Source organism: Eriocheir sinensis, chromosome 14, assembly GCF_024679095.1.
Source record: "Eriocheir sinensis breed Jianghai 21 chromosome 14, ASM2467909v1, whole genome shotgun sequence".
Taxonomy (NCBI): domain Eukaryota; kingdom Metazoa; phylum Arthropoda; class Malacostraca; order Decapoda; family Varunidae; genus Eriocheir; species Eriocheir sinensis.
The window spans coordinates 5,236,964-5,262,162 of NC_066522.1; the positions used below are offsets into that span (position 1 = coordinate 5,236,964).

Sequence of the window (25,199 nt, forward strand, 5' to 3'; positions counted from 1 at the left end):
ATACTCGCCGTTTTTTTTTTACAGCACAGAGAGCAACCCAAGGGCAACAAAAAGAAAATGTAGAACAAAACAAGCCCGCTAACTGTTGCTCCCATACAGTGAAAAGTATTGAGTAGCCAAAAGAGAGGTCAATATCTGATGGACAGGTGTCATGATACACTCTTCTTGAAAGAAGTCAATTCATAGGCAGGAGGAAATACAGACGAAGGAGAGCTGTTTCAGAGTTTACCAGTGAAGGGGATGAAAGAATGGAGATGGTGGTTAACTCTTACATAAGGAGTTTGGAGAGTATAGGGATAAGCTTGAGTAGAAAGTCGTGTGCAGCGGGGCCGCGGGAGGGGGGAGGCATTTAGTTAGCAAGTTTAGAAGAGCAGTCAGCATGAAAATATCGATAGATGATAGCAAGAGATGCAACATGGTGACGTAATTTAAGAGATGGAAAGCTGCCAGTAAGAAGAGGGGAGGTGATGAGACGAAGAGCCTTAGCTTCCACTCTGTCCAAGAGAGCTGTGTGAGTGGAGCCCCCCCACACATGAGATGTATACTCCATACGAGGGCGAAGAATACCCTTATATATGGAAATAATCTGTGCGTGGGAGAAAAACTGGCGGAGACAATAAAGAACGCCCAACCTCGAGGAAGCTGATTTAGTGAGAGAGGAGGTGTGACAGACCGAGGATGTTTAGTGTTGAAGAAGGTGACAGCTGAGTGTTGTCAAAGAATAGGGGATAAGTGTTTGAAAGATTATGTCGAGTTGATAGGTGGAGAAATTGGGTTTTTGAGGCATTGAAGGACACAAGGTTCCTTTTACCCCAATCGGAAATGATAGCAAGGTCTGAGGTTAAGCGTTCTGCCGCCTCCAGTCTGGAGTCTTGCAATTCTTGTTGAGAGGGTCTTCTGTTGAAAGAAGTTGAATAATGCAGAGTTGAGTCGTCAGCGTATAAATGGATAGGACAGTTTGTTATGGAAAGATCATTGATAAATATCAAGAAGAAAGTGAGTGATAGGACAGAGCCCTGTGGGACACCACTGTTGATAGGTTTAGGGGAAGAACATTGACCGTCTACCACAGCACAGATAGAACAGCCGGAAAGGAAACTGGACATAACGGAACAGAGAAAAGGATAGAATCCGAATGAGGGCAGTTTAGAAAGCAAAGAGTTGTACCAGACTCTATCGAAAGCTTTCGATATGTCTAGCGCAACTGATAAAGTTTCACCGAAACGGCTAAGAGAGGATGACCAAGAATCAGTTAAGAGAGCAAGAAGATGGCCAGTAGAACGCCTCTTGCGGAACCCATATTGGCAATCAGATAGATTCTGATAGAAGATCAGAAATGGTAAGGTGCATTTGAATCTTCCGGTTAAAGATTGATTTAAAAAATTAAGATAGACAGGAAAGTAAAGGTATAGGGCGGTAGTTTGAGGGATTGGAACGGTCACCCTTCTTAGGCACAGGCTATATGAAGGCGTACTTCCAGCAGGAGGGAAAGGTAGATGTTGACAGGCAGAGGTGAAAGAGTTTGACCAGGCAGGGTGTCAGCACGGAAGCACAGTTTTTAAGGACAATACGAGGCACTCCATCAGGTCCATAAGCCTTCTGAGAGTTGAGGCCAGAGAGGGCAGAGAAAACATCATTCTTAAGAATCTTAATAACAGGCATAAAGGAGTCAGAGGGGGGATGAGTAGGAGTATACCCAGAATCGTCCAGAGTGGAGTTTTTACAGAAAATTTGAGCAAAGAGCTCAGCCTTATAGATAGATAAGGCGGCGGTGCTGCCGTCAGGGTTAAGGAGAGGAGGGAAAGATGAAGAAGTGAGGTTGGAGGAGATATTTTTTGGCTAGGTGCCAGAAGTCTCTGGAGGAATTAGAAAAAAAGCAAGGTTTTGACATTTCCTATGGATGAAAGAGCTTTTGGTAAGTCGAAGAATTGATTTGGCAAGATTCCGGGCGGAAATGTAAAGATCATGGTTAACAGGTGTTCGTTGGCTCTGGTACCTCTTGTGAGCTGCCTCTCTTACTTTGATAGCACGATAACAAGCATGATTAAACCAAGGCTTTTATGCATGAGGAATAGAGAAAGTACGTGGAATGTGTGCCTCCATTCCAGAGACAATCACCTCTGTGATGCGCAGGGCATACACAGAAGGGTCTCTCTCCTGGAAGCAGTAATCATTCCATGAGAAATCGAAAAAGTACATCGTCAGGGTGTCCTACCGAGCGAAAGCAAGATGCCAGAAGCATCGCCTCTTCGGTGCGTCCAGAGGCTGTACAGGAGCGATAGGACAGGATACAGAAGTAAGGTTGTGATCAGAGGAGCCCAACAGAGATAACTGTTTGATATAGTAAGCAGAAGGGTTAGAGGTAAGGAAGAGGTCTAGTATCTTGGGCCTATCTCCAAGACGGTCGGGAATACGTGTTGGGTGCTGAACCAACTGCTCAAGATGAGCCGGGCACACACAGAGGGGTCTCTCTCCTGGAAGCAATAATCATTCCATGGGGAATCGGAAAAGTACATCTTCAGGGCGTCCCACCGAGCGGAAGCAAAATGCCAGAAGCATCGCCTCTTCGGTGGGTCCAGAGGCTGTACAGGAACGATAGGACAAGATACAGAAATAAGGTTGTGATCAGAGCTAGGAGCCCAACAAAGAGAACAGTTTGATATAGTAAGCAGAAGGGTTAGAGGTAAGGAAGAGGTCTAGTATGTTGTGCCTGTCTCCAAGACGGTCGGGAATACGTGTAGGGTGCTGAACCAACTGCTCTAGATCATTGAGGAGAGCAAAGTTGTAGGCTTGTTCACCATTCTGGTCAGTGAAAGAGGATGAAAGCCAAAGCTGGTGGTAAAAATTGAAATCTCCTAAGATGAGATTTCGCGAAGGGAGAGTGGCTCAAAATGTGCTCCACTTTAGAGTTCAAGTAGTCAAAGAATTTTACATAGTTAGTAGAGTTAGGTGGGAGATAAACAGCAAAGATGTTTTTAGTAATAGAATGACAATGAAGTCTTAGCCAGATGGTGGAAAACTCTGAAGAGTCAAGGTCGTGGGCACGAGAACAAGTGATGTCGTATCGTACGTAGACGCAGCATCCAATTTTGGATTGAAATTTAGGATAGAGATAGTAGGAGGGAACAGAGTAGAGATTGCTGTCAGTAGCCTCAGAAACCTGTGTTTCGGTGAGGAAGAGAAGGTGAGGCTTAGAGGAGGAGAGATGGTGTTCCACAGAATGAAAATTAGAGCGAAGACCGCGAATGTTGCAGAAGTTAATAAAGAGAAAGTTGGAAGAGGTATCAAGACACCTCTTGGGTCGAAGGCCGAAAGTGGAGTCCGCTCTGGGGGCATTTGTCGTCCCCCCCCACCCCCCTTAGACGGGGACACCGAGGCATTATTATATTGAACTGCCATTTTTAATTTTGAGAAAATTTTGAAGAAGTGGTGTGTGTGTAGCGTGTATGTAGTGTGCTGTGGAAATTAGGAGAATCTGTCTTTAGAGAGCATGCTGAACTACTCTCTGGTGTAGATGAGACAATAGTGAAACGGAAAGTGAGGACACAGGAAGGGTCTTTGGAGAACCTGCAGGACCCTCCTCGCTTCCCGTATATACCTCACCGGGAGTGGCTTGCGCCCGTTTCGGTAGGTGTCTCCCTACCTACTCCCTGAAGTTGGGGACGTTAAGATGCTGTGCATGTTGTCTCAATGCTGAATGACGGCATTACGGGCACCGTAAAGACCCGTTCACACTGAGCCACGACAACCCAGCGACTTTTGTGAGAAGTCGGGTGCCACGCTCCAAGAATGGGGGGATTTTTTTTTTTTTTTTTGTGGCGTCTTGGTGTCGATTAGTACGGTTGTCGCCTGTCTGGGACATTCGGCCAACTATACCTTGTTCACTTAAGCTAGATTCCTGGCGCCTAGGCCGGTTAGAAATGTTGCAGCTGATTGGCTGCACCGCTCTCCCGCTAACACTCATGTCGGACCACATCTTGCATGCTCTAGTGAGACATGTTTCTATATTATATGCCATAGCTCACCTCACATACGAGATAGCCAGTTTTGGTTGACACCATGAGACTCAGCAGTGACTGTAGAATCAAGATGTATTTAAAAAAATCGACAAAACAAAATAAGAAAATGGTATTACGGTGAGTTGAACCGTGAAGATGTTAAATAAATGTTTATAACATGTTTTACTTATGCTCGCTGTTTTCAACAGTTGTTCATTGACTGCAGAAATATATTATCACGTTACGGAGGAAAATCTCTCGCGCCCGACCCTTTCACATCAACACCCAAGACCTCGTGTACCCTAGAGTCCTGAGTTGTGGTGACCCAGAGTCGACACAGCGTGAAGGGGGGCTTAAATCTTAAGCCCCCTTCACTCTGTGCCGACTCCGGGCCACGACAATCCAGACTTAAGCCCCCTTCACGTTGTGTCGAGTCTGGGCAACGACAACCCATGACTCTAGGATACACGAGGTCTTGGGTGTTGATGTGAAGAGGTCGCAAATGTCCTGAAAACGGTCTAGAAACGGTCGCCAGATGCGTCGGGAGGGGAGCATGGGGTCGTGAGGGTTAACGCGAAAAAGTATTCCATGCTAAACTTCACGACAAGAGTCGGCAACTGTCTGGACCAACGGTCATTTCCATTTGAGGTCTGAGGGAGGTCGGGGACAGTCGTCAGGACTGTCTCCTACAGTCTTAGCTTGTCTCGAGACAGTCGTGAAGACTATCGGGGCCATTTTCTAAATTTTGACCACTTCCTGTTGGCACAGTCGTCGGTGCCGACTGCCGACTACTTAAAAATAATGAGCGACTGTCGTGACAACAGTCTTCGTCTAATGAAGGACGTTCATGACGACTGTAGGCTTATGGATATTGGCTAACACTTTTCGGGATGTTGGTGGGATACTGACTGCCAACAAGCTGGGAGCATGTCCCAAGGCTACATGTATATATTTTTAGACGGCGACCCTCCGCCGACCCAAAAAAAATTCTCGCTGGATGTGGAGTCCTCTTCCTCCATTTCGGCCATTAATTTGTAAAAATGTCATACTGCGTCCTGTGCAGCAGGCAGGGACGAGTCCACATGCGTGGCTTTAGCCTTTTCTTCTTCTTGCTCATTCTCCTACGGACCTTGAATACCTTTACTGCGTCCATCAAGAGATTTTTATTTTCATTTTGCAATCGCAAGCACAACAACAACTTCTGAGCATGGCTACATTTCACTGGCACAAATATGGGAGCCACCACAGTACGCACGCACTACTGGTGCCTCTCTCAGGGGTTGAATGGCACAACGGAAAGTCGCGGCCATTATATATACCCCATGACCCATGAAAAGGAGAGCGCTGGGCAGATGTCTGCGGCAAAAATATCCTTTTAAAACATGGGTTGACTTCGGCGACAGCTGGCAAAGCTGCCGCCAAGACAGCGGGAAGACCGCAGCAAAGACCGTCGGCTAACTTCTTGGTAACTGTCGGCCAGCTGGTCAGCCAACAAGTTCACAGACAGTCTTGCCGAGAGTCGGCGACCGTCTGCAAGACTGTCGTCAAGATCGTCTGCGACTGTCGGTTAATCCGTCGGCAGAGTCGTGGTTGTCGTAAACATGGCACCATATCAAAAAAATGACCGTTGAGATTCGTCTTGAGACTAATTGCTAGCTAGGGTAGGCGGTGGCCGAAGTGATAGCGTACTGGACCCACATTCGCCGCGTGATGGACGACGCGGGTTCGAATCCTCACGCTACCACTCGGATTTTTCAGTCACCGCCGAGTGGCTTAAAACTCCTGAAGACCACCCATCAACCCGGACTCTAGAGGAAGCCGTCCAAGCGAATCAAGAACGAGTTCCGGGGGACAGCATGAGCCAACGCAAGATGGCGCCACTATAAACACTCGCCTGCGCCAGAACGGGCTGGGCCGACCATCAGGCCCCACCTGGAAGAAGCCTTGGGCCGACCATCAGGCCCCACCGGGAAGATGCCTACCGGCGCAATAGGCAACAACGTAAAAAAAAAAATAAAAAAAAAAATAAAAATAAAAAAGTCGCCGACATGCTAGCAACTTGATGGCCGAATGCCCCAGACAAGTGACAACACTCGACAATCATACTATTATAGCTGACACCAGGACACCAAAAAAACTTCCCCCATTTTTGGAGCGTGGGAGCCGACCTATCACACACAAACATCGCTGGGTTTGTCGTGGCCCAAAATCGGCACAGAGTGAAAGGGGCCTTATGGAGCTTAATATAACTTGAAGACATACATTAATCTTAATGAAATGACCATAATAGACTGAATCTTATATTACTGTCATCACTGGTATAGTAGGGGTCCGTGATGCAGTGGTTAGCGCGCCTAGCTCCGAATCCGGGTTTCATTCCGGCCCGGATTCTCTTTCTCGAGCTGGTCGATAAAGAGGTACCTGGAGAAACCTGGGAAAGGTAAACTGGTAAACTGAGGCCATCGTTATGTCGCACTTGCGCTGTGTCCCGGGATAATGGGATCTTCCCCAGCACAGTCTCACGAGCCAATGACACGGAGAAGAGCATCGAGGCCACGAGTAGCTATAACGTATGCCCATAGCTTTACCTTTATTGGTACAGTAGTAGTAATGGTGGTATTATCATTATCATTATCATTATTACTATTATTATTATTATTATTATTATTATTATTATTATTATTATTATTATCATAATTACTTTTATCATTGATAATAATGTTATTATCGGTAATAATAATAATAATAATAATAATAATAATAATAATAATAATAATAATAATAATAATAATGTTATTATTATTATTATTATTATTATTATTATTATTATTATTATTATTATTATTATTATTATTATTATTATTATTATTATTATTATTATTATTATTATTATTATCATTATCATTATTAGTATTGTTTAATAATAATAATAACAACAATAATAATAATAAAAATAATAATAATAATAATAATAATAATAATAATGATAATAATAATTCTAGTAGTAGTAGTAATAGTAGTAGTGGTAATAATAGTAGTTGAGCCTATGATGGGTAAGAAGAACCCATTACCCCAGGACACTGGAGTAGGGTAACACCTGGGTTACTACAGTTTCCCTTCCCAGGTTTCTCCAGGTACCCATATATCGACCAGCCCGAAATGGAGAATGATCAGCTGGGTGACCAAGAGCAGGAATGAAGCAGATATGGCGCCACTATAAAACATTTGCCAGCGCTACTAATGAGGGAGGGGTGGGGTGGGGAGGAGTTGATCAACAAGCCCCATCATGAGTACCTACCGGAGTTATATGCAAACGCAAGAAAGAAGTAGTAGCAGCAGCAACAACAACCGGGGGTCCAGTTTCCGACTGAAGTGCCAGCCCCCACGAGGAGAGAATGGAGGAGGGGAGAACCCAGGAGGCAGACAATGTATGGAGGCTCTGAAGGTTCCCACTACGCCTGTGGTGTAAGAGAGTGACTTAAAACTGCACCAGCACCCCGGTCATAACTTTTACTGGTTTCACAAATTGTTGTTTGGTGGAAGCGAGTGTTCTATGCGTAGGAGGGTTCACGGATAGAAAGTCATCCGGCCAGGGTTTGTATTGACCAGAACACACCTCATCATCCACAAGGACCTTACATATATGAGGTGAATTTTGTTTGTGTATGTGTTTGTTGTGTAGTTGTTTGTTTAGTTTATCAGATGTGGGTGGTGTAAGTAAAGGTCAAAATGACAAACAAGAGAACGTGGACGGACAGACAGTCAAAAATAAAAACAGTAAGAGATAAACAATTAGACGCACAAGAAACAATAGACAAGGAGAGCGAACGAAACATTGATGAAAAAAAAGAATGAACAATGAGTCTAAATTGAGTCCTTTCATTTTTTCTGTGGAATTTAAAGGCAGCTGCTTGAGCGGTGGCTGCTACACAACAACAGCAGCAGCAGCAGCAGTAATAGTAGTAGTAGTAGTAGTAGTAGTAGTAGTAGTAGTAGTAGTAGTATCAGTAGTAGTAGTAGTAAAAATAGTAATAGTAGTATAAGTATTAGCAGACGTATTATTATTATCAGTTATTATTATTATTATTATTATTATTATTATTATTATTATTATTATTAGTAGTAGTAGTAGTAGTAGTAGTAGTAGAAGTAGTAGTAGTAGTGGCATCATCATCATCATCAGCAGCAGCAGCAGTAGTAGTAGTAGTAGTAGTAGTAGTAGTAATAGTAGCAGCAGCAATAATAGGTGTGCACATCCAATGAGAGCCACATCAGTCGACAGCTAAAGCAGTGACAACAGTGACAGCATTAATACATTACTCATGAAGGCGAGTAGTAGTAGGGCATGTGGCTCACCGCCGGTGCGTGATCACCGTGGTCCACAGGTACAGCTGGTGGAGGGGCCCCGAGGCGCTGCAGGGCGAGGGGCCGGACGACGAGGGAGGCCAACTGAGGCTGCCTCGCACCTCCCGCCGACTCTCGGGGAACTACACGGTCATTGCCACCACCGCCCATGCCGCCATCAACTCGTCCTTCTTCATCAACGTGCAATGTTAGTGAGGCGTTCGTCTCGGGGTGTCATTCTACTGCCACTTTGGGTTGAGGGGGAAGGGCAAGTAGATGCCTTAGTTTACCGTTCCCATTATTCATATAATCATATAATCTAGTCCTCCGTATACAGAGTTGTAGCGATCCTGAATCCAATGAAAAATACGGATTTCTTCAAAATATATAAATCTCTAGTGGTCAAATGCAAACCATTTCTTCAAACATCTTAAAAGTCGTCTAAAATATACACTTAAATGTTAAAAATGGCCAACACCCCAAGAGTGGTGATCAAGGGAAGGGACACTCGACGCCCTTACTTGTTTTGATCATTCGCGCACACAAAATACTTGTGCTGCCCTCAGACGGCCCCGAGGATCTGCTGGCGGCGAAGCGCGTCACGGTGGACGAAGACAGTGCCGCCACCGTGCTGTGCTCTGCCACCGGGAACCCGCCGCCCAACATAACCTGGACCCGGCACGCCGTAGACAGCAGGTGAGGGACGTGGGAGGGAGAGGTGCCTGGCGCCGCTCATGCCTCCCGTACAGCAATACACATGTACACACATTTCTGCTGGTAGGCTACTGGGCGTGGGAGGAGATGCAGCTCCGGGTGTCCTCAACCAACAAAATGGGTCACATTATTTACAGTAATACACAGGGGCCTCATTATATACAGTAATACACATATACACACATTCCTGCTTGTAGGCTATTGGGGGTGGGAGGAGACGCAGCCGTGGGCGTCCTCTACTAACAATGGGCAGCATTATTTTCGGATTTTCGGTTATTTGCAGTGACGTTTTCACCTTATCTTCTGTCATTTCCATCGTGAATAACTTTACATGGTACATAAGGGAATGTTTGTTGCTTTTATTAACACTATTATCCATAAAACATTCACTCTGGAAAGCACACACACAGTTTGGAAACATCACATAAAAACGGTGAAAAAGAGAAGTTAAAACAATACCAAACTATCGACAGTAGCAGCAGGAGCAACACCAACAACAGCAACAACAACAACAACAACAACAATGCTTAGCCAAACATAACGATGTTGCAACACTAACAGCATCTCCCCCACAGACCGGAAACTATTTTGGCGACAGGGCTGCGAGAGGCGCGTTTGGTGCTGGAGTGGGCCCGGCAGGAGGACACGGGCCTATACCTCTGCTACGCCTCCAACCTCATCGCCTCGCCGACCCCCATCACCACCGCCATTGTGGTAACACGTGAGTTGGGGTTCACAGGTACACTTAACATCTTACCTATGCAAGACTGATTATTGAAGCAGATGGGTATGCCATTGACCATGCCTTGTACCCCTAAACCAACGACTGTGGCATGTTTCTGCGTCTCCATCAGAGGCTCCAGAGGCCGTATCCAGCGGCACACACTTCGACGAGGCGGAGAGGAGATTCTTTGCGCCCATAAGAGGCAAGGGACTGCTGGAGTGCCGCGTGAGAGCAGCACCGTCGCCCACTTTCACCTGGACGGCTGGCGACAAGGAAATATTCTCCGACGGCAGGAAATACATCATCCACGTTCCACAGGTTAGGCTCCAGGTCCTTGAGGAGCCACTTTAGGCTTAACCTCCTGATATTTTTCCAAAATATCTTATATGCATTACGTAGTAGCGAGGTTGTGAACTCGTGTGTGTGTGTGTGTGTGTGTGTGTGTGTGTGTGTGTGTGTGTGTGTGTGTGTGTGTGTGTGTGTGTGTGTGTGTGTGTGTGTGTGTGTGTGTGTGTGTGTGTGTGTGTGTGTGTGTAGAATAACCCCCGGCCGTGCCGTCCCCCCAGCTGGTGGATGAGGTAACGGAGTGGTCTTCGGTGCTGGAGGTGAAGAGCATCACTGTGAGGGACTACGTGAACTACACTTGCGCCGCCCACAACTCACAGGGCTCGAACGCCGTCTCCTTCACCCTCACGCCGCCCATCCTGCCCACCGTGCCCAACAACTTCAATGTAAGGCTTCGTCATGAGTGTTGCGTCCCAGCAAATTTCCTTCACATTTGATCTTAGTTTGCTATATGAAATATCAGTTAACTGTTTGAACAGGGCTTGTAAGTGTTGTTAGGAGGTTAAGTAAGTGTTAACTCACGTGACCCATTGCTACACGCAACACCCTGCACGCACGCCACACTCACTCCCTGATGCTGGCAGGTGAGCGTACAGTCAGCGAGCTCCGTCGTTGCTACCTGGAGCAGCAACCCTTCGGGGGCCCTGGCAGACGGGTTCCTTCTTCAGTACTACCCGACGGAGGGCGGCAGTAAGGAGGTGAGCGTCACAACTCTTCTGGTGTGTTGGAGCATTAAACATGCGGTGAATATAATCTTCATACCTTTTGAACAGTCCAACGGTGCCAACAGTGTCTGCCTCCAAGTTTCTGTAGCCGAGGGTGCTAAGCAATGGCCGTTATTATCGCCGCCACAGCTGTTGGACGTCTCGGGGAACAACACGACGCGGACCATCGTGACGGGCCTCACGCCGGGGGCTGAGTACTCCTTCGCCATCCAGGCGTACAACGACCGGGGCCACTCCAACCACAGCTCCCCGCCCGTCAGGATCACTATCCTTGGTGAGTGGCACGCCTTGTGCTGCGTGTGTTACTACTGCTTCCCATCAATCATTATTTTATAGCTTCGGTTTGTGTCACCTATGTTTTCTGGGATAACCTTGGGACAGAGGTGAAATGTTCAAGGAAATATATTATTGTTGCTTGTCACTTGTCGACTCCAGTAAGAAAGAGGAGGCCTGAGGTGTAAGACGTGATCCCTCACGGACAGCCTGACGAGTGGACTGGAGAGGATGTTTCACTGCAGGCCGAGGCGCAGGACATCTGGTTATGCGAGGGAGTGTTCTTTATGTCATGAGTATTTATACCATACACAAACGCGCGCGCGCACACCCACCCATCCACACACACACCCCACATACACACACACACACACACACACACACACACAAAAAAAAAAAAAAAAAAAAAAACACCGCTCCGATAGCTCAGTGGTTAGAGCTCTGCGCCGCCAGGATTTGCATGCAGCCTGGCAGGTGAAGGGCCCTGCTCAGGCTTAGGAATTTTCCGCTGAGGAGTGGTTACTGACTCCTTTTAGCGAGGGGGATGGTGTGTATGGTGTGTAAAGGTCCGGACAATACCCAAAGATCGACTATAATGAGCAAGGCTCTATGGGGTGTATTCAGAGCTGCCAGCCAGCGGGTGTCACCACCGACTACGTCTTTGTGCCCAGGAAACTTGAACCATTCTTTCAATTATCGTAAATTAACCTGTGTCTCTGGGACTTGTAGCAATTACGTTTCAATACAATAAGTGATACTATTTTTATTATAAATGTAGTTAATCATTCTCGTTGTGTATTTATTGATAAACGAGACAAAATAAATGATTATTGGAAGTTTATCCTCATTAAATATATTTCTTACATGAAAGCCTTGCAAAATAAAACAGAATTGAACATTTTAAGAAATTATATTTATATAACAATATTTGCTAGGTATCTTTAGGGTGTATCAGTGTCATCATTGACGAAATTTGTTAAGAAATATTTCAGGATGTTTAGCAACTTGACAGAAACCATCGCAATACTTGGACAATCAGGTAACATCCACTGTTTGGGTATCCGTGTGGATCACTTGCTTCCGCTTTCATCATGTTATACTCAGCCCTCAATTGACTGCTGGTTGTTGTGTGGGGTGGACTAAGACCTTGGATAGACGCCTGCCGCTACCAGGAGGGTGGGCAAATGAAAGGTGATGGCGCTTTAAAAGGCCAGGAGTTTAGGGCGGAGTGTGACACTATGGGAGCGGAAGCCAGTGACCCTCATGGAGATCAAACAATGGATGCTACGGTTTCTATCGTGATGGTAAACGCCCTATTTTTGTTATTTCGTCGAAGGCGAGACTGATACACTCGAAGCAGGTAGTCAGCAAATACTACAATATAAATAGATTTTTAAAAAAGTCCAATTCTACTTTATTTTGCAGGGCTGTCATGCAAGAAAGATTGATTATTAATGAGGAGAAGATTCTAACAGGCATTTACTTAGTGTCTCGTTTACGCAATAAATAAAACAATGAGAATGATCAGCTACATTTTTATTAACAGTAATATCACTTATTGTATTGAAGTGTAATTGTTACAAGTCCCGGAGAAACACAGGAAATTTACAGTAATTGAAAGAATAGTTCAAGCTTCTTGGCCACAAAGACGTATTCGGTGGTGACATCTGGTAAGGATAAATATATCCTATTCGGGAAGATGCTTGCTTGCGATGACGAGTCCAGTTCGTGATCAGACCGTGGTGAATTACATACACACACATGGGGGCGCACACATGTATAGATGTGGGCGCGCACACACACACATACACAAGCATAAAACACACACACACACACACACACACACACACACACACACACTGGGCAGGCGGGTCACAACCCCTGCCTGACATCCGGTACCAATTCGATTACTACTCGGGGCAGGGATGACATTTACCTTTACACCCACGTAAATGTTGTACACCTACGTGCACGACACATTCCCAAACACTCAGTACATGTTGTACACCTACATGCATAACACATTGCTACACACCCAGTACATGTTGCTCACCTACGTGCACGACACATTCCCAAACACTCAGTACATGTTGCTCACCTACGTGCACGACACATTCCCAAACACTCAGTACATGTTGCACACCTACGTGCACGACACATTCCCAAACACTCAGTACATGTTGCTCACCTACGTGCACGACACATTCCCAAACACTTAGTACATGTTGCTCACCTACGAGCACGACACATTCCCAAACACTCAGTACATGTTGTACACCTACATGCATAACACATTGCTACACACCCAGTACATGTTGCTCACCTACGTGCACGACACATTCCCAAACACTCAGTACATGTTGCTCACCTACGTGCACGACACATTCCCAAACACTCAGTACATGTTGCTCACCTACGTGCACGACACATTCCCAAACACTTAGTACATGTTGCACACCTACGAGCACGACACATTCCCAAACACTCAGTACATGTTGCACACCTACGTGCACGACACATTCCCAAAGACCCAGTACATGTTGCTCACCTATGTGCACGACACATTCCCAAACACTCAGTACATGTTGCACACCTACGAGCACGACACATTCCCAAACACTCAGTACATGTTGTACACCTACGTGCACGACACATTCCCAAACACTCAGTACATGTTGCACACCTACGTGCACGACACATTCCCAAACACTCAGTACATGTTGCACACCTACGTGCACGACACATTCCCAAACACTCAGTACATGTTGCTCACCTACGAGCACGACACATTCCCAAAGACCCAGTACATGTTGCACACCTACGTGCACGACACATTCCCAAACACTCAGTACATGTTGCACACCTACGTGCACGACACATTCCCAAACACTCAGTACATGTTGTACACCTACGAGCACGACACATTCCCAAACACTCAGTACATGTTGCTCACCTACGAGCACGACACATTCCCAAAGACCCAGTACATGTTGCTCACCTACGAGCACGACACATTCCCAAAGACCCAGTACATGTTGCACACCTACGTGCACGACACATTCCCAAACACTCAGTACATGTTGTACACCTACGTGCACGACACATTCCCAAACACTCAGTACATGTTGTACACCTACGTGCACGACACATTCCCAAACACTCAGTACATGTTGCACACCTACGTGCACGACACATTCCCAAACACTCAGTACATGTTGTACATCTACGTGCACGACACATTCCCAAACACTCAGTACATGTTGTACACCTACATGCACGACACATTCCCAAACACTCAGTACATGTTGTACACCTACGTGCACGACACATTCCCAAACACTCAGTACATGTTGTACACCTACGTGCACGACACATTCCCAAACACTCAGTACATGTTGCACACCTACGTGCACGACACATTCCCAAACATTCAGTACATGCTGTACATCTACGTGCACGACACATTCCCAAACACTCAGTACATGTTTGCACGACACATTCCCAAACACTCAGTACATGTTGTACACCTACGTGCACGACACATTCCCAAACACTCAGTACATGTTGTACACCTACGTGCACGACACATTCCCAAACACTCAGTACATGTTGTACACCTACGTGCACGACACATTCCCAAACACTCAGTACATGTTGTACACCTACGTGCACGACACATTCCCAAACACTCAGTACATGTTGCTCACCTACGTGCACGACACATTCCCAAACACTCAGTACATGTTGCTCACCTACGTGCACGACACATTCCCAAACACTCAGTACATGTACATGTTGCACACCTACGTGCACGACACATTCCCACAGATGTTGGTCACAAGCGTGTTGGAGGTACACTGTCTCACATATGGCATACACCTGTTCCAGTTGGCCACAGGTGGGGCGGAGGTACATGTAGTATCAAACACATATGGCACATACCTGTACCCGTTCGCCACAGGTGGGGTATAGGTGCATGTATTATCACACACCTGTACCTGTTTGCCACAGGAGGGGGGTAGAGGTACTGTCGACGATAGAGTAGTGTCACGGTTTTCAGAATGTTTAGCCTGGTGGCGGTATCTGGCAACTATACCACGGTGGCGCATTCACTGGTCATGTTAGTGACGCGTATCAGTGTGTACAGTGTGTGTGTGACCGTGAAATTATAATATTGTATAATATTATATTATATTATAATATAATGTAGTTAGAAATATACCAGACTACATGAATTCAGTTTAGAAATGCGATAATGAATGTCTTCTACATGATGATGATGATGATGACGAGGTAAAACATCACGAACAGTCTGACACACTTTTTCATATTAAACTTTGAAAATACCGTGTGCAATGCTGTCCTTCACAGAGGCAGGCAGTGACTAATGCTCCTTACCATCAAACAGCAAATAGGCTTGAGTGCCTGCAGACATAAGGGCTTTAATAGAATACCGCTGCTCCAGCGTCGTTTCACTTCTGCGCTCCATGGCCACGCCGTCAAAGCCCGCGGTCGACGACGCCATCATGTGAACGTTTATAGCTTATTATTACGTATATTTTTTTTAATAAAGAACAAGATCTTGGCTGTCAGGGTTTTATTTTCTAAGTTAAAAGGCATAACAATCTCCCTTAATAAGTGCAGTATATTTTTAAATGTATCATAGTTTGATACAGGGTTGGCAAAAACCAATGTTTTTTTTTAAGCCAAAAACCGTTTTTTTTTTGGTTTAAACCAGTTCTTTTTGGTTTAAACCATGTTTTTTTTTTGGTTTAAACCACATATTTTTTTTTTCAGTATTTTTATTCCAGTAATTCTATCCGTATATACATATATGAGTTTGAAAAGGAATTATAGATAGATTTAGAGATGGATTTAGCAAAATATTCATTTGATCTTCATACAATCTGTAAAAGAGGCAAAATGCAGCTTCTCTAACATGCTTTTTAATTGCAATGTTAAAGAGTAGTAAAACATGAATGACCTCTTCTAATTTTCCAGTAGCATGCTACAAAAACAGTTGTAAGAGAGAGAGAGAGAGAGAGAGAGAGAGAGAGAGGGGGGAGGGCGCTTTCGTGGCTATATCTCGCACCGCATACTGTCGCTGCATCGCACTCCCTGGAGTTAGGGGCGCTGTTATGATGACTCAGAACAACAATGGCCGTCTTAGCATATACAGAATGTACGTATGTACAATTTACAGTCCACAGACGCCAGTGTCACCATGCAACATGGACAGCATGCATCTAATATCTACTGTGCTAGAACCTAAGTAGTACTTATTCTGAGTTATTAATGAGAATAGAGTCACTAGGACTGAAAACCATTAGAATAGTGGTTATGGCAATTATTCAGGCGACGATTACCATTGCAACTTCCAGGACAGCGCCCCCCCCTTCGGTGATGACTGCATTCACGATGCCCCCCTACAATACCTAGTTACACTATAAATTGCTGCTACAGTAATACACTACCGGTACACAACACTATCACACTGCACCTTGCTCCCGAAAGCTCGCAGCTCTGAATGACTAGAATCGTGAGTCACTCTTTCCCTTCTGGAAATTTAGTTTTATGCCTTACCTCATTTGGCATAATTTTTGGTATATTCAGGGGTGTTTTTAATATTATTTCATTTATATTCATAATAAGGTGCTGGAAGTCAAAGACGTTGACCAGATTCTATAATATATCTAGTGAATAAAACATCAGAAAAAAGCATTATACACATCAGATGAGGGTATCGTTCCTCTTGGTACCGTTTCAGGACCTAAAGTTCCTGATCACCGCAGAACGCGTATTGTTCGTGTTCGGTTACTAGTCTGCGGGCCTGTGCTGGAAAGGAGAAAGTGGCCTCCGCTGCCCAGCAGTGCCCAGGATTGTACGCTACTTTACGAGGACTTACGTTATCCCAGCTGTGTTATTGTGTCTTAAAAGTGGACTTAAGTATCAGAGTGTGCTAGGATCCGTTCCTGACCAACAGTAAAGGCTACGAGTCGCAAAAACTTGGAAGCATTTGTGGCGTGTTCCTCGGAGGCATCGACGAATATGGCGGAAACGCTGCGGCATCACATTTTTATGCGCTTATAAAGACCCTGAGAAGCCATTTTAACGTGATTTTAGGAGTAAATAAAGCCGTTCGTATCGTATTCTCCCCTCACAATGTGGCATCAAAGAAAGGAAGCTAGAAATCTTTAAAATGTGCTGATAGGAGTCGGTTTCTGAGTCAAAGAACTCCTCTGCATCCTTGTAATCTACTGCTGCACACATTAGTTACAGGGGCGTCGGTGATGCGATGGTGTGGAATGTGGAGGGAGTGGAAAGTGCTTGATTGGAAACAAGATATGAAAGACCAAAATTGTGTTTGAACTAATCTAGAGTGAGGGAGGCCGCTGTGAGGGACGCGCAAGTTTGGCGCGAAAACGGGTCCTATGTAAGGGGTCTTGGCTTGTAACTCCCAAGAAAAGGCTAAGATAACACGCATTTGAAAGATGTGCAAGTCTTAAAAGTGTTGAAATAATGCAACGTGTGCGTGTGTCTACCATTCCAGTGCTTGAACAGTGCCATACAGCGAAGGTGATGTGAGGGTGAGTGGGAGGATAAGATGACGTGCTAAAGGATTTTTTTTAAACAATTTATCTGCTGTTTAGTGAAGTGGCAATTATATATATATATATATATATATATATATATATATATATATATATATATATATATATATATATATATATATATATATATATATATATATATATATATATATATATATATATATATATATATATATATATATATATATATATATATATATATATATATATATATATATATATATATATATAATTAAAACCACAATACCTGATGAAACTAAAAAAGATTCACAAAAAACACTGGTTTTATTGATGGGTTTTTGGTTTAAACCAGGGGTGTCAAACTCATGGCCCGCGGGATAGTCATAAATGGCCCGCGGTATTACGGTAACTTCAATCTTGTCAATGTATTTTCTACCCTTGTTGGCCCCCATGACGGCACTTCAGAGTATGAATTGGCCCTCGAAGGGTTTTGAGTTTGACACCCCTGGTTTAAACCGCCAACCCTGCTGTACATATTTAAAATCTTACATATAGTTAAAACCACAATACTGATGAAACTAACAAAGATACACACACACAAAAAAAAAAATGGTTTTATTAGTTGGTTTAAACCACTGGTTTTTTCTATTGGTTTAAACTATTTGGTTTAAACCGCCAACCTTGGTTTGATAAACAACTTAGAATTGATCTAGACTAAATTTGAACGAAACTAAAAGCTCGTGTCAAAATGTAGCGACAGAGCCTAAAGAAAAAATATTTATTAAGCGTTAGCGACGGGCACTTTTGATAAATATCTATCTTAAAATTATATAGAGTGCACCTGTGACCACCGATCACCACAACAGTACGATTTCGATAGGATATAATAATTTTCATGTCGCGTGGAGGGGCTGCCAGATGTCGCTTTCTGAACAAAACTTACTGGACAGTGTGACACTACTCTCTATAGCCGACTGTACATGCATCATACACACATGACACATACCTACACATGTATCACACACATACATACCTGTCCCCGTTGACGAGTGGTGATGCATATACTATCGCCCACACATTACACATACCTGTCCCCGTTGGTCACAGGAGGGGTGGAGGAGGCGGCGGTGGGCAGCAGCGTGAGCGGCCGGCAGCCCCGAGTGTCGCGCCTCATCATGCTCCTCATCTGCCTCACCGCCACGGCGCTCTTCGTCCTCAACATCTCCATCATCGTCTGCTTCCTGAAACGTCGAGCGATGAAAAGGAACGTTTCCGGTGAGTAATTATTCACGTGTGTGTGTGTGTGTGTGTGTGTGTGTGTGTGTGTGTGTGTGTGTGTGTGTAAATGTGTGTGTGTGTGTGTGTGTGTGTGTGTGTGTGTGTGTGTGTGTGTGTGTGTGTGTGTGTGTGTGTGTGTGTGTGTGTGTGTGTGTGTGTGTGTGTAAATGTGTGTGTGTGTGTGTGTGTGTGTGTGTGTGTGTGTGTGTGTGTGTGTGTGTGTAAATGTGTGTAAGTTTTTTTTTTTCTTACAACAAAGGAGGCAGCTCAAGGGCACACAAAAAAAGAAAACAATAATAAAAAAAAAGCCCGCTACTCGCTACTCCTAAAAAAGAAACAAAAGAGGTGGCCGAAAGCAAGGTCAAATACGAGAGGAGAGATGTCCTAATACCCTCCTCTTGAAAGAGTTCAAGTCGTAGGCAGGAGGAAATACAGATAAAGGAAGATTGTTCCAGAGTTTACCAGCGTGAGGGATGAAAGAGTGAAGATGCTGGTTAACTCTTGCATAAGGGGTTTGGACAGTATAGGGATGAGCATGAGTAGAAAGTCGAGTGCAGCGGGGCCGCGGGAGGGGGGGAGGCATGCAGTTAGCAAGTTCAGAAGAGCAGTCAGCGTGGAAATATCGATAGAAGATAGAAAAAGAGGCAACATTGTGGCGGAATTTAAGAAGTAGAAGACTATCAGTATGAGGAGGAGAGCTGATGAGACGAAGAGCCTTAGCCTCCACTCTGTTCAGAAGAGCTGTGTGAGTGGAGCCCCCCCCACACATAAGATGCATACTCCATACGAGGGCGGACAAGGCCCCTGTATATGGACAGCAACTGTGCGGGGGAGAAGAACTGGCGGAGACGGTACAGAACGTCCAGCCTCGAGGAAGCTGATTTAGTAAGAGATGAGATATGAAGTTTCCAGTTGAGATTTTGAGTTAAGGATAGACCGAGGATGTTTAGTGTTGAGGAAGGTGATAGCTGGGTGTTGTCAAAGAATAGGGGATAGTTGTTTGGAAGATTGTGTCGAGTGGATAGGTGGAGAATGTGTGTGTAAATGTGTGTGTGTGTGTGTGTGTGTGTGTGTGTGTGTGTGTGTGTGTGTGTGTGTGTGTGTGTGTGTGTAATGGGAATGAGACAAAATAATTAACCTGTGGGGTTCGGGGGTTGGACACTTCAAATCATTCCCAGTGATCTTCACTTCACACAGTGTGAAACACGTACGGCTGTGTCAAAGGAACTCCGTTTAATCTAACTCTTAAGTACAAAGTTCAAACCTGCGAACCGTGCCTGCAGGAGTACTGCTTCTTATTACAGCTTCGTCGAGCAAGACCACGGCTCTGGAGGTGTACACGCCCACATCTGGAACGTTGCCTCAGGGCGACGAGTTTCCCCTTACGTCTCTGAACGATGGTCCGCCGCCGGAGTACCAGGTAACTCTTTACTTGCGCCAGGTATATGATATGTCAGGCCCTTGAGTGCATTGGGACACTGAGCCAATTAGTGACAATACTTAGCATTACTTTAAAGTCATAACTACTTGGACGGACAAGGGGTAAAATTTTTACTACCCATTTCTAATATTATAAAATTATAAATATGGAAAAATATCGTTCACAACATTGTTGTTTCATTAATTACATAACATTCATATGCCGCTTCTTAAAACTTTGTTTTATCAGCGAGCTGAAGCAACTTTGAAAGGTTTTACTCTTTTCCTACTCTCTTCATCTATATCGCAGACTTTGCGAGCGAAATAATGGAATATACGCAATCCATCTTTCAGTCCATTGAGAGTCAGACGCGGGTGGAGGAGAGCGAGCACGCCTGCCTCATCACCCCGCACACCGCCTCTAACACGCCGGAGCCTCTGCCTCCCTTCTCCGGCGCTTCCTCCAGGTCACGGAGCTCCAGTCCCTTGCTGAACGGAGGCGTGAGTGGCAAAAGTGAAATATTCCTCTTAGAAAACGATAAGCTTACCCCCGAAGAGAGCATTACAATCGTCACCTCCGGCAGCCCCCAAAGAAAGGAGTACGAGGCGTTCAAGGACACAAGGCACATGATACATGCCTCAAACAACCCTGACGTGTGTCCCACAACATCGGACAGCTGTGAACCTTTACTGGAGCCGCAGAAGCCTTACCATCCTTACGAGGATGACAGAGTCTCAGTGGCCTCGTCACACCAGAGCACAGAGTCCTACGCCTGCCCCCAGAGGCACCACAACGTCGGCCCCGTGTACCAGGCGCAAAGGCAACCGACACAGGTCATATATCACGGCCAGCCCCACCTGCAGCAGCAGCTGGAGGAGGAGCAGCAGCTGTACCAGAAGATGTCTCCTTGCTACCACCTGCCCGCTCAGTCCCCCAAGTACAACCAGCCGCACAAACTGCCAGTGATGCGGCCCAACTTCAATCCCTCTGTTCACATAGAGACTCTCAGCTACTGTGAGGACAACTGTGAACAGATGCAAGACGCAGGTAATGTACCATGTCAGGTAACTGACGGTTACACTAGCATGGATTAATGTCACGTAATATTTTTTTTATCAAATATTTGTAAGCAGACTTTTTCTTGCAGGAGAAGGTACCTTGTTTATATTTAATATATTTGTCGATTTACAGAATCACTGACTGGTGATTACCTGCCTAATTAAATGAACAATTGATTTATTATTTTAACTCAATTTGGCTTTAGTGTATATAGTAGTTTCGGCGAGTGTTCTCGTCTATGGTGTAGTTGGGTTCATCGGTACCTGAACGTACAAAGGCAGGTAAGTGACACGATCCTTTGTCCGCAGGAGCGGCAGGAGCATACGCAGCAGGTCAGCCTCGCAGGAGCTGCCTTAAGCCGTCACAGTACAGCGCCCTGCAGCGCTCCCATTCCGTGCACAGCTACTCGTACAGCAGTCTGCAGTGCGTCCACCACCACCATCACCCCGCCGTGGACCAGTGCTGCAGCAGCGGCTTCTGCAGCAACCCTCAGCTCAACGCCCCGGTGTGTGGCACGGCCAAAGAGTATCCTCCCTATTACTCCAAGCCGAGAACCAGCGTACCGAACTGCACCAGACACAACAGCATCAGCGGCTGCAGCGGCTACAGGAGTCCACTACAAGCGGAGAGAGATCGCAGCCCTATACCTCCCGACCTCTGTAAGATGACTCCCTCTAGCACGAAGCGGGTGGGCTGGAAGGAAGTTCTGCACGAGGGTTCAGAGTCAGCAATGAGAGGCTCCACCGACACTTCCACCTCCTCCACCACCTCCACCGTTACCCTGGGGCCAAAGCATCCCTCAAGTTGCTCAAGGCAAGATAGTATGAGAAGCAGCAATGCGATAATGATAGGTAATGCTGAAAAGAAAACGCGCGATGATGATTGACAAAATATAATTTAGTCAGATAATAAACTCTGACTATTTTTTTGCATAGTGTGTTTGAAGGATCAGTATACCATTACTCATAAGCTTAAAACATGTGCCAATGCAAAGTAACTTTAACGAATAAAATAAAACATCTAAATACTATTCTTGCAAGCATGCGTTGAGGTGGAGGTTGCGGTACAAAGCGGTGATAGAAAAAAAAAAAAAAGGATTACACAAATTGGTTCTTCCTTCTCGATACTTTGTGACCTTAGTGACGGACGGTCTTGCTTTGATGGGCTTAAATAAAGAGGACGGAACAACTATCTATGAACAGTATCCATGAAAACAAAAATATATTCATTAGACGTGTTGACAGACTAAAGGTACTGAACTGTGAAGAAAGATGGAAAGAATACAGAAAATTCCTTTAAACTTATAATTTTCCATTATCTGCGTAAATACCGATTATGGTGCCTTTCAAGCACGTGTATGCACTAGGGAAGTACTGTCGATACAAGCTTTTGATGAAGCATTACCAGAGCAACAATGTGAGGAAAGGATTATTATTACAACAAATAGGTGTAACTTTATGCCATGCCTATTCAGTAATTTTTTTTTCTCGGGCTTCATCGTGTTTGTGGACACCTACATTCACCTATGCACTGAGACGAGTACATGTCGGGTATGAAATGGAACGGTGCATTATCTCCATATCGGTCATGCTGTCCACTGGGCCAATGACAATTGTTATGCCGTGTGAGGAAGAGTTGCCTGAGAGGCACAGCCGGCAGTCTCGAATCACCCTCACCGCCACCACAAGTGTCTTCACGCAGACCAGTGGTGTCCCACAATCTTGGGCCATCTGTATCGTCATGATATTTTGATGCCACAAGCAGTTCACGTGTAGGCTACTTATGTTTGTATATTTGTAAGTGTTAATAATGGTTGACCAACAACTTTGTTTAGTGTCCTCAAGCTACAATAAAGTTTCATATTTCTTGATAAGAACGCAGAATATCTTGTGCAATGGTTTCATGTCAACGTCTAAGCTCTCTAGTGGCCGGCGGCAGACGTGAATCAGTCTGCAAGTGAACATGGTAAGTGCGGTAAAGAAGTAAGGATTTAGAAGAAAAGGTAAGCACATGCTCACTATCTACATTCTTTTTGTCTTCTTTGCCTACCCTCTACTCCTAGCGTACCTTTCCTTTCCCTGCACCACCCACTCTGCGTCCCTTCTGCCGGCCCTGTGCCGCGTGCCTCGCATTCTGCCGCCAGATTCAGAGCGGGGCAGAAGTTCGCCGCAACGCTCCGTTCCACGACGCCCAGCAACACGCACGAAAAAGAAGAAAAAAAAAATTGCTACGTTTCATAAGTATATTTATTTATCATAATGCATATTATCTAATATCTTCTCCCCTGTTTAATCCGTTATACTCTTACCTGACCTTTCTTGCCCATATTATCCTTCTTCCCTGCTGCTCCACTGCCACGCGCCTTTCATTCTACCTCCGGACGCCAAGCAGTGCAGACGTCCGTCGCCACGCTCCGCTCCTCCACTCGCACCAAACATTATTTGATTTCAGTTTTCGGAAGCAGAGTCGGCCTCTCCCTCACCTGGTGAAATATCCATCATACTTTGGCTTCCTTGCTGTTTACTGAGTGTTCCGATCTCTTTTCTTTGTATAACTTGCAGCCATTTTGCCTGACACCATTCATACCACGACTTTCTACTTCTGACGCATATCCACTGACCTTCAAAGACCAATACATCCGAGGATTTCTCTGCCTCCTTTCACAAGACCGAAATACAAACATTTTTAAATTTACTAATTAATTATTTTTGATTTGTTGATATCTCTCATTTAAATTTGCATTGCTTCACATCTCAGTTTCCTTAATACCTTTCGGATATTTGGTTTGTATTTCATTTTTTGGCCGCCGATGCTTTCATTCTCCCTTTTCTTTTAATTCTACGATAAGATATTAACTGTAATGGTAACTGTAATGGTAGAAAATGTATGTGAGGAGTTTGGTACGTGTGGTGGGGCGGCGATAGGATCCTCAGAGTCCATGACCCACTACTATTCTAGGTACCAAGAATATCGTTGCGTGGAGTTCGCGATGCCGCCTTACGACCAAGTACGAGGTCAAGTGTATCCAGCGGCAGCTTGTGGCAGGTGGAGCCTTCGTTGCCCAACAGTATTAAGTTGCATTTGCTTCCTTGTAATAGTGCCCAGGAATACCTAAACGACGGCAAGTCTGTACTGGAAAAGAACCTCTATATATGGACATTTGGTTTTTACTTCGGTGTCTGTGAACCACGTATATTTCTGCTCCTCACTAAATGTGATCACCGTAGAAATAATGCGATCTAAATGGAGTTCCACGTCACATAAACCTCACTTTTCATGAGCAAAAGTAAAGAGTAATGGCTGACTGCACACGGACCAGCAGACTCTCTATAGAAGAACTCCAGGTCCCGCCGGGGCGCCAGTTCACACAGTCTGAGGACGCTGCACGTATAAAGCGACGGGGAGAAAGTCTTGAATATCGAAGGAAACGCTTCGAGGCTCACATGAGTAGTGCCGTGCATGAACATGCTTTGGCGTCTCGAGACTGACGCCACATGTAAAGCACTAATGTACATAGGTGTCATGTAGAGAGGAATGTATAGTGCAATAACTGCTCAGTGAGGTCAGGTTGTTTTGAGACTGACGAGAGCTGGAGGAATTCCACTGAAGTCGACACCGGCAGACCGCCGCCCAGAGAGAAGCCGCCAGCACCAGCAGACAGAACAAGCCAGGAGGTTGTGGTGGCTGCTTCTCTCTGGGCAACGGTCTGCTGGCGTCGACGAAACAACTTGGCCTCGTCCAAACATT

At 45.2% G+C, this 25,199-nt stretch overlaps 1 protein-coding gene across 1 annotated transcript in view; it reads left to right on the top strand.

Moving 5' to 3' along the window:
- LOC126998354 (nephrin-like) overlaps positions 1-24,029 on the top strand; it is a 67,356-nt gene extending 43,327 nt beyond the window's left edge. The window contains exons 12-21 of the mRNA XM_050859872.1: positions 8,384-8,550; positions 8,909-9,038; positions 9,632-9,777; positions 9,911-10,098; positions 10,347-10,511; positions 10,710-11,124; positions 18,803-18,970; positions 20,278-20,393; positions 20,747-21,440; positions 21,761-24,029. Of these exons, the coding sequence (XP_050715829.1) occupies positions 8,384-8,550; positions 8,909-9,038; positions 9,632-9,777; positions 9,911-10,098; positions 10,347-10,511; positions 10,710-11,124; positions 18,803-18,970; positions 20,278-20,393; positions 20,747-21,440; positions 21,761-22,338 (2,767 nt within the window). The 3' untranslated portion in view covers positions 22,339-24,029. The remainder of the gene's footprint in view (positions 1-8,383; positions 8,551-8,908; positions 9,039-9,631; positions 9,778-9,910; positions 10,099-10,346; positions 10,512-10,709; positions 11,125-18,802; positions 18,971-20,277; positions 20,394-20,746; positions 21,441-21,760) is intronic.
- Positions 24,030-25,199: the final 1,170 nt, after the last annotated feature.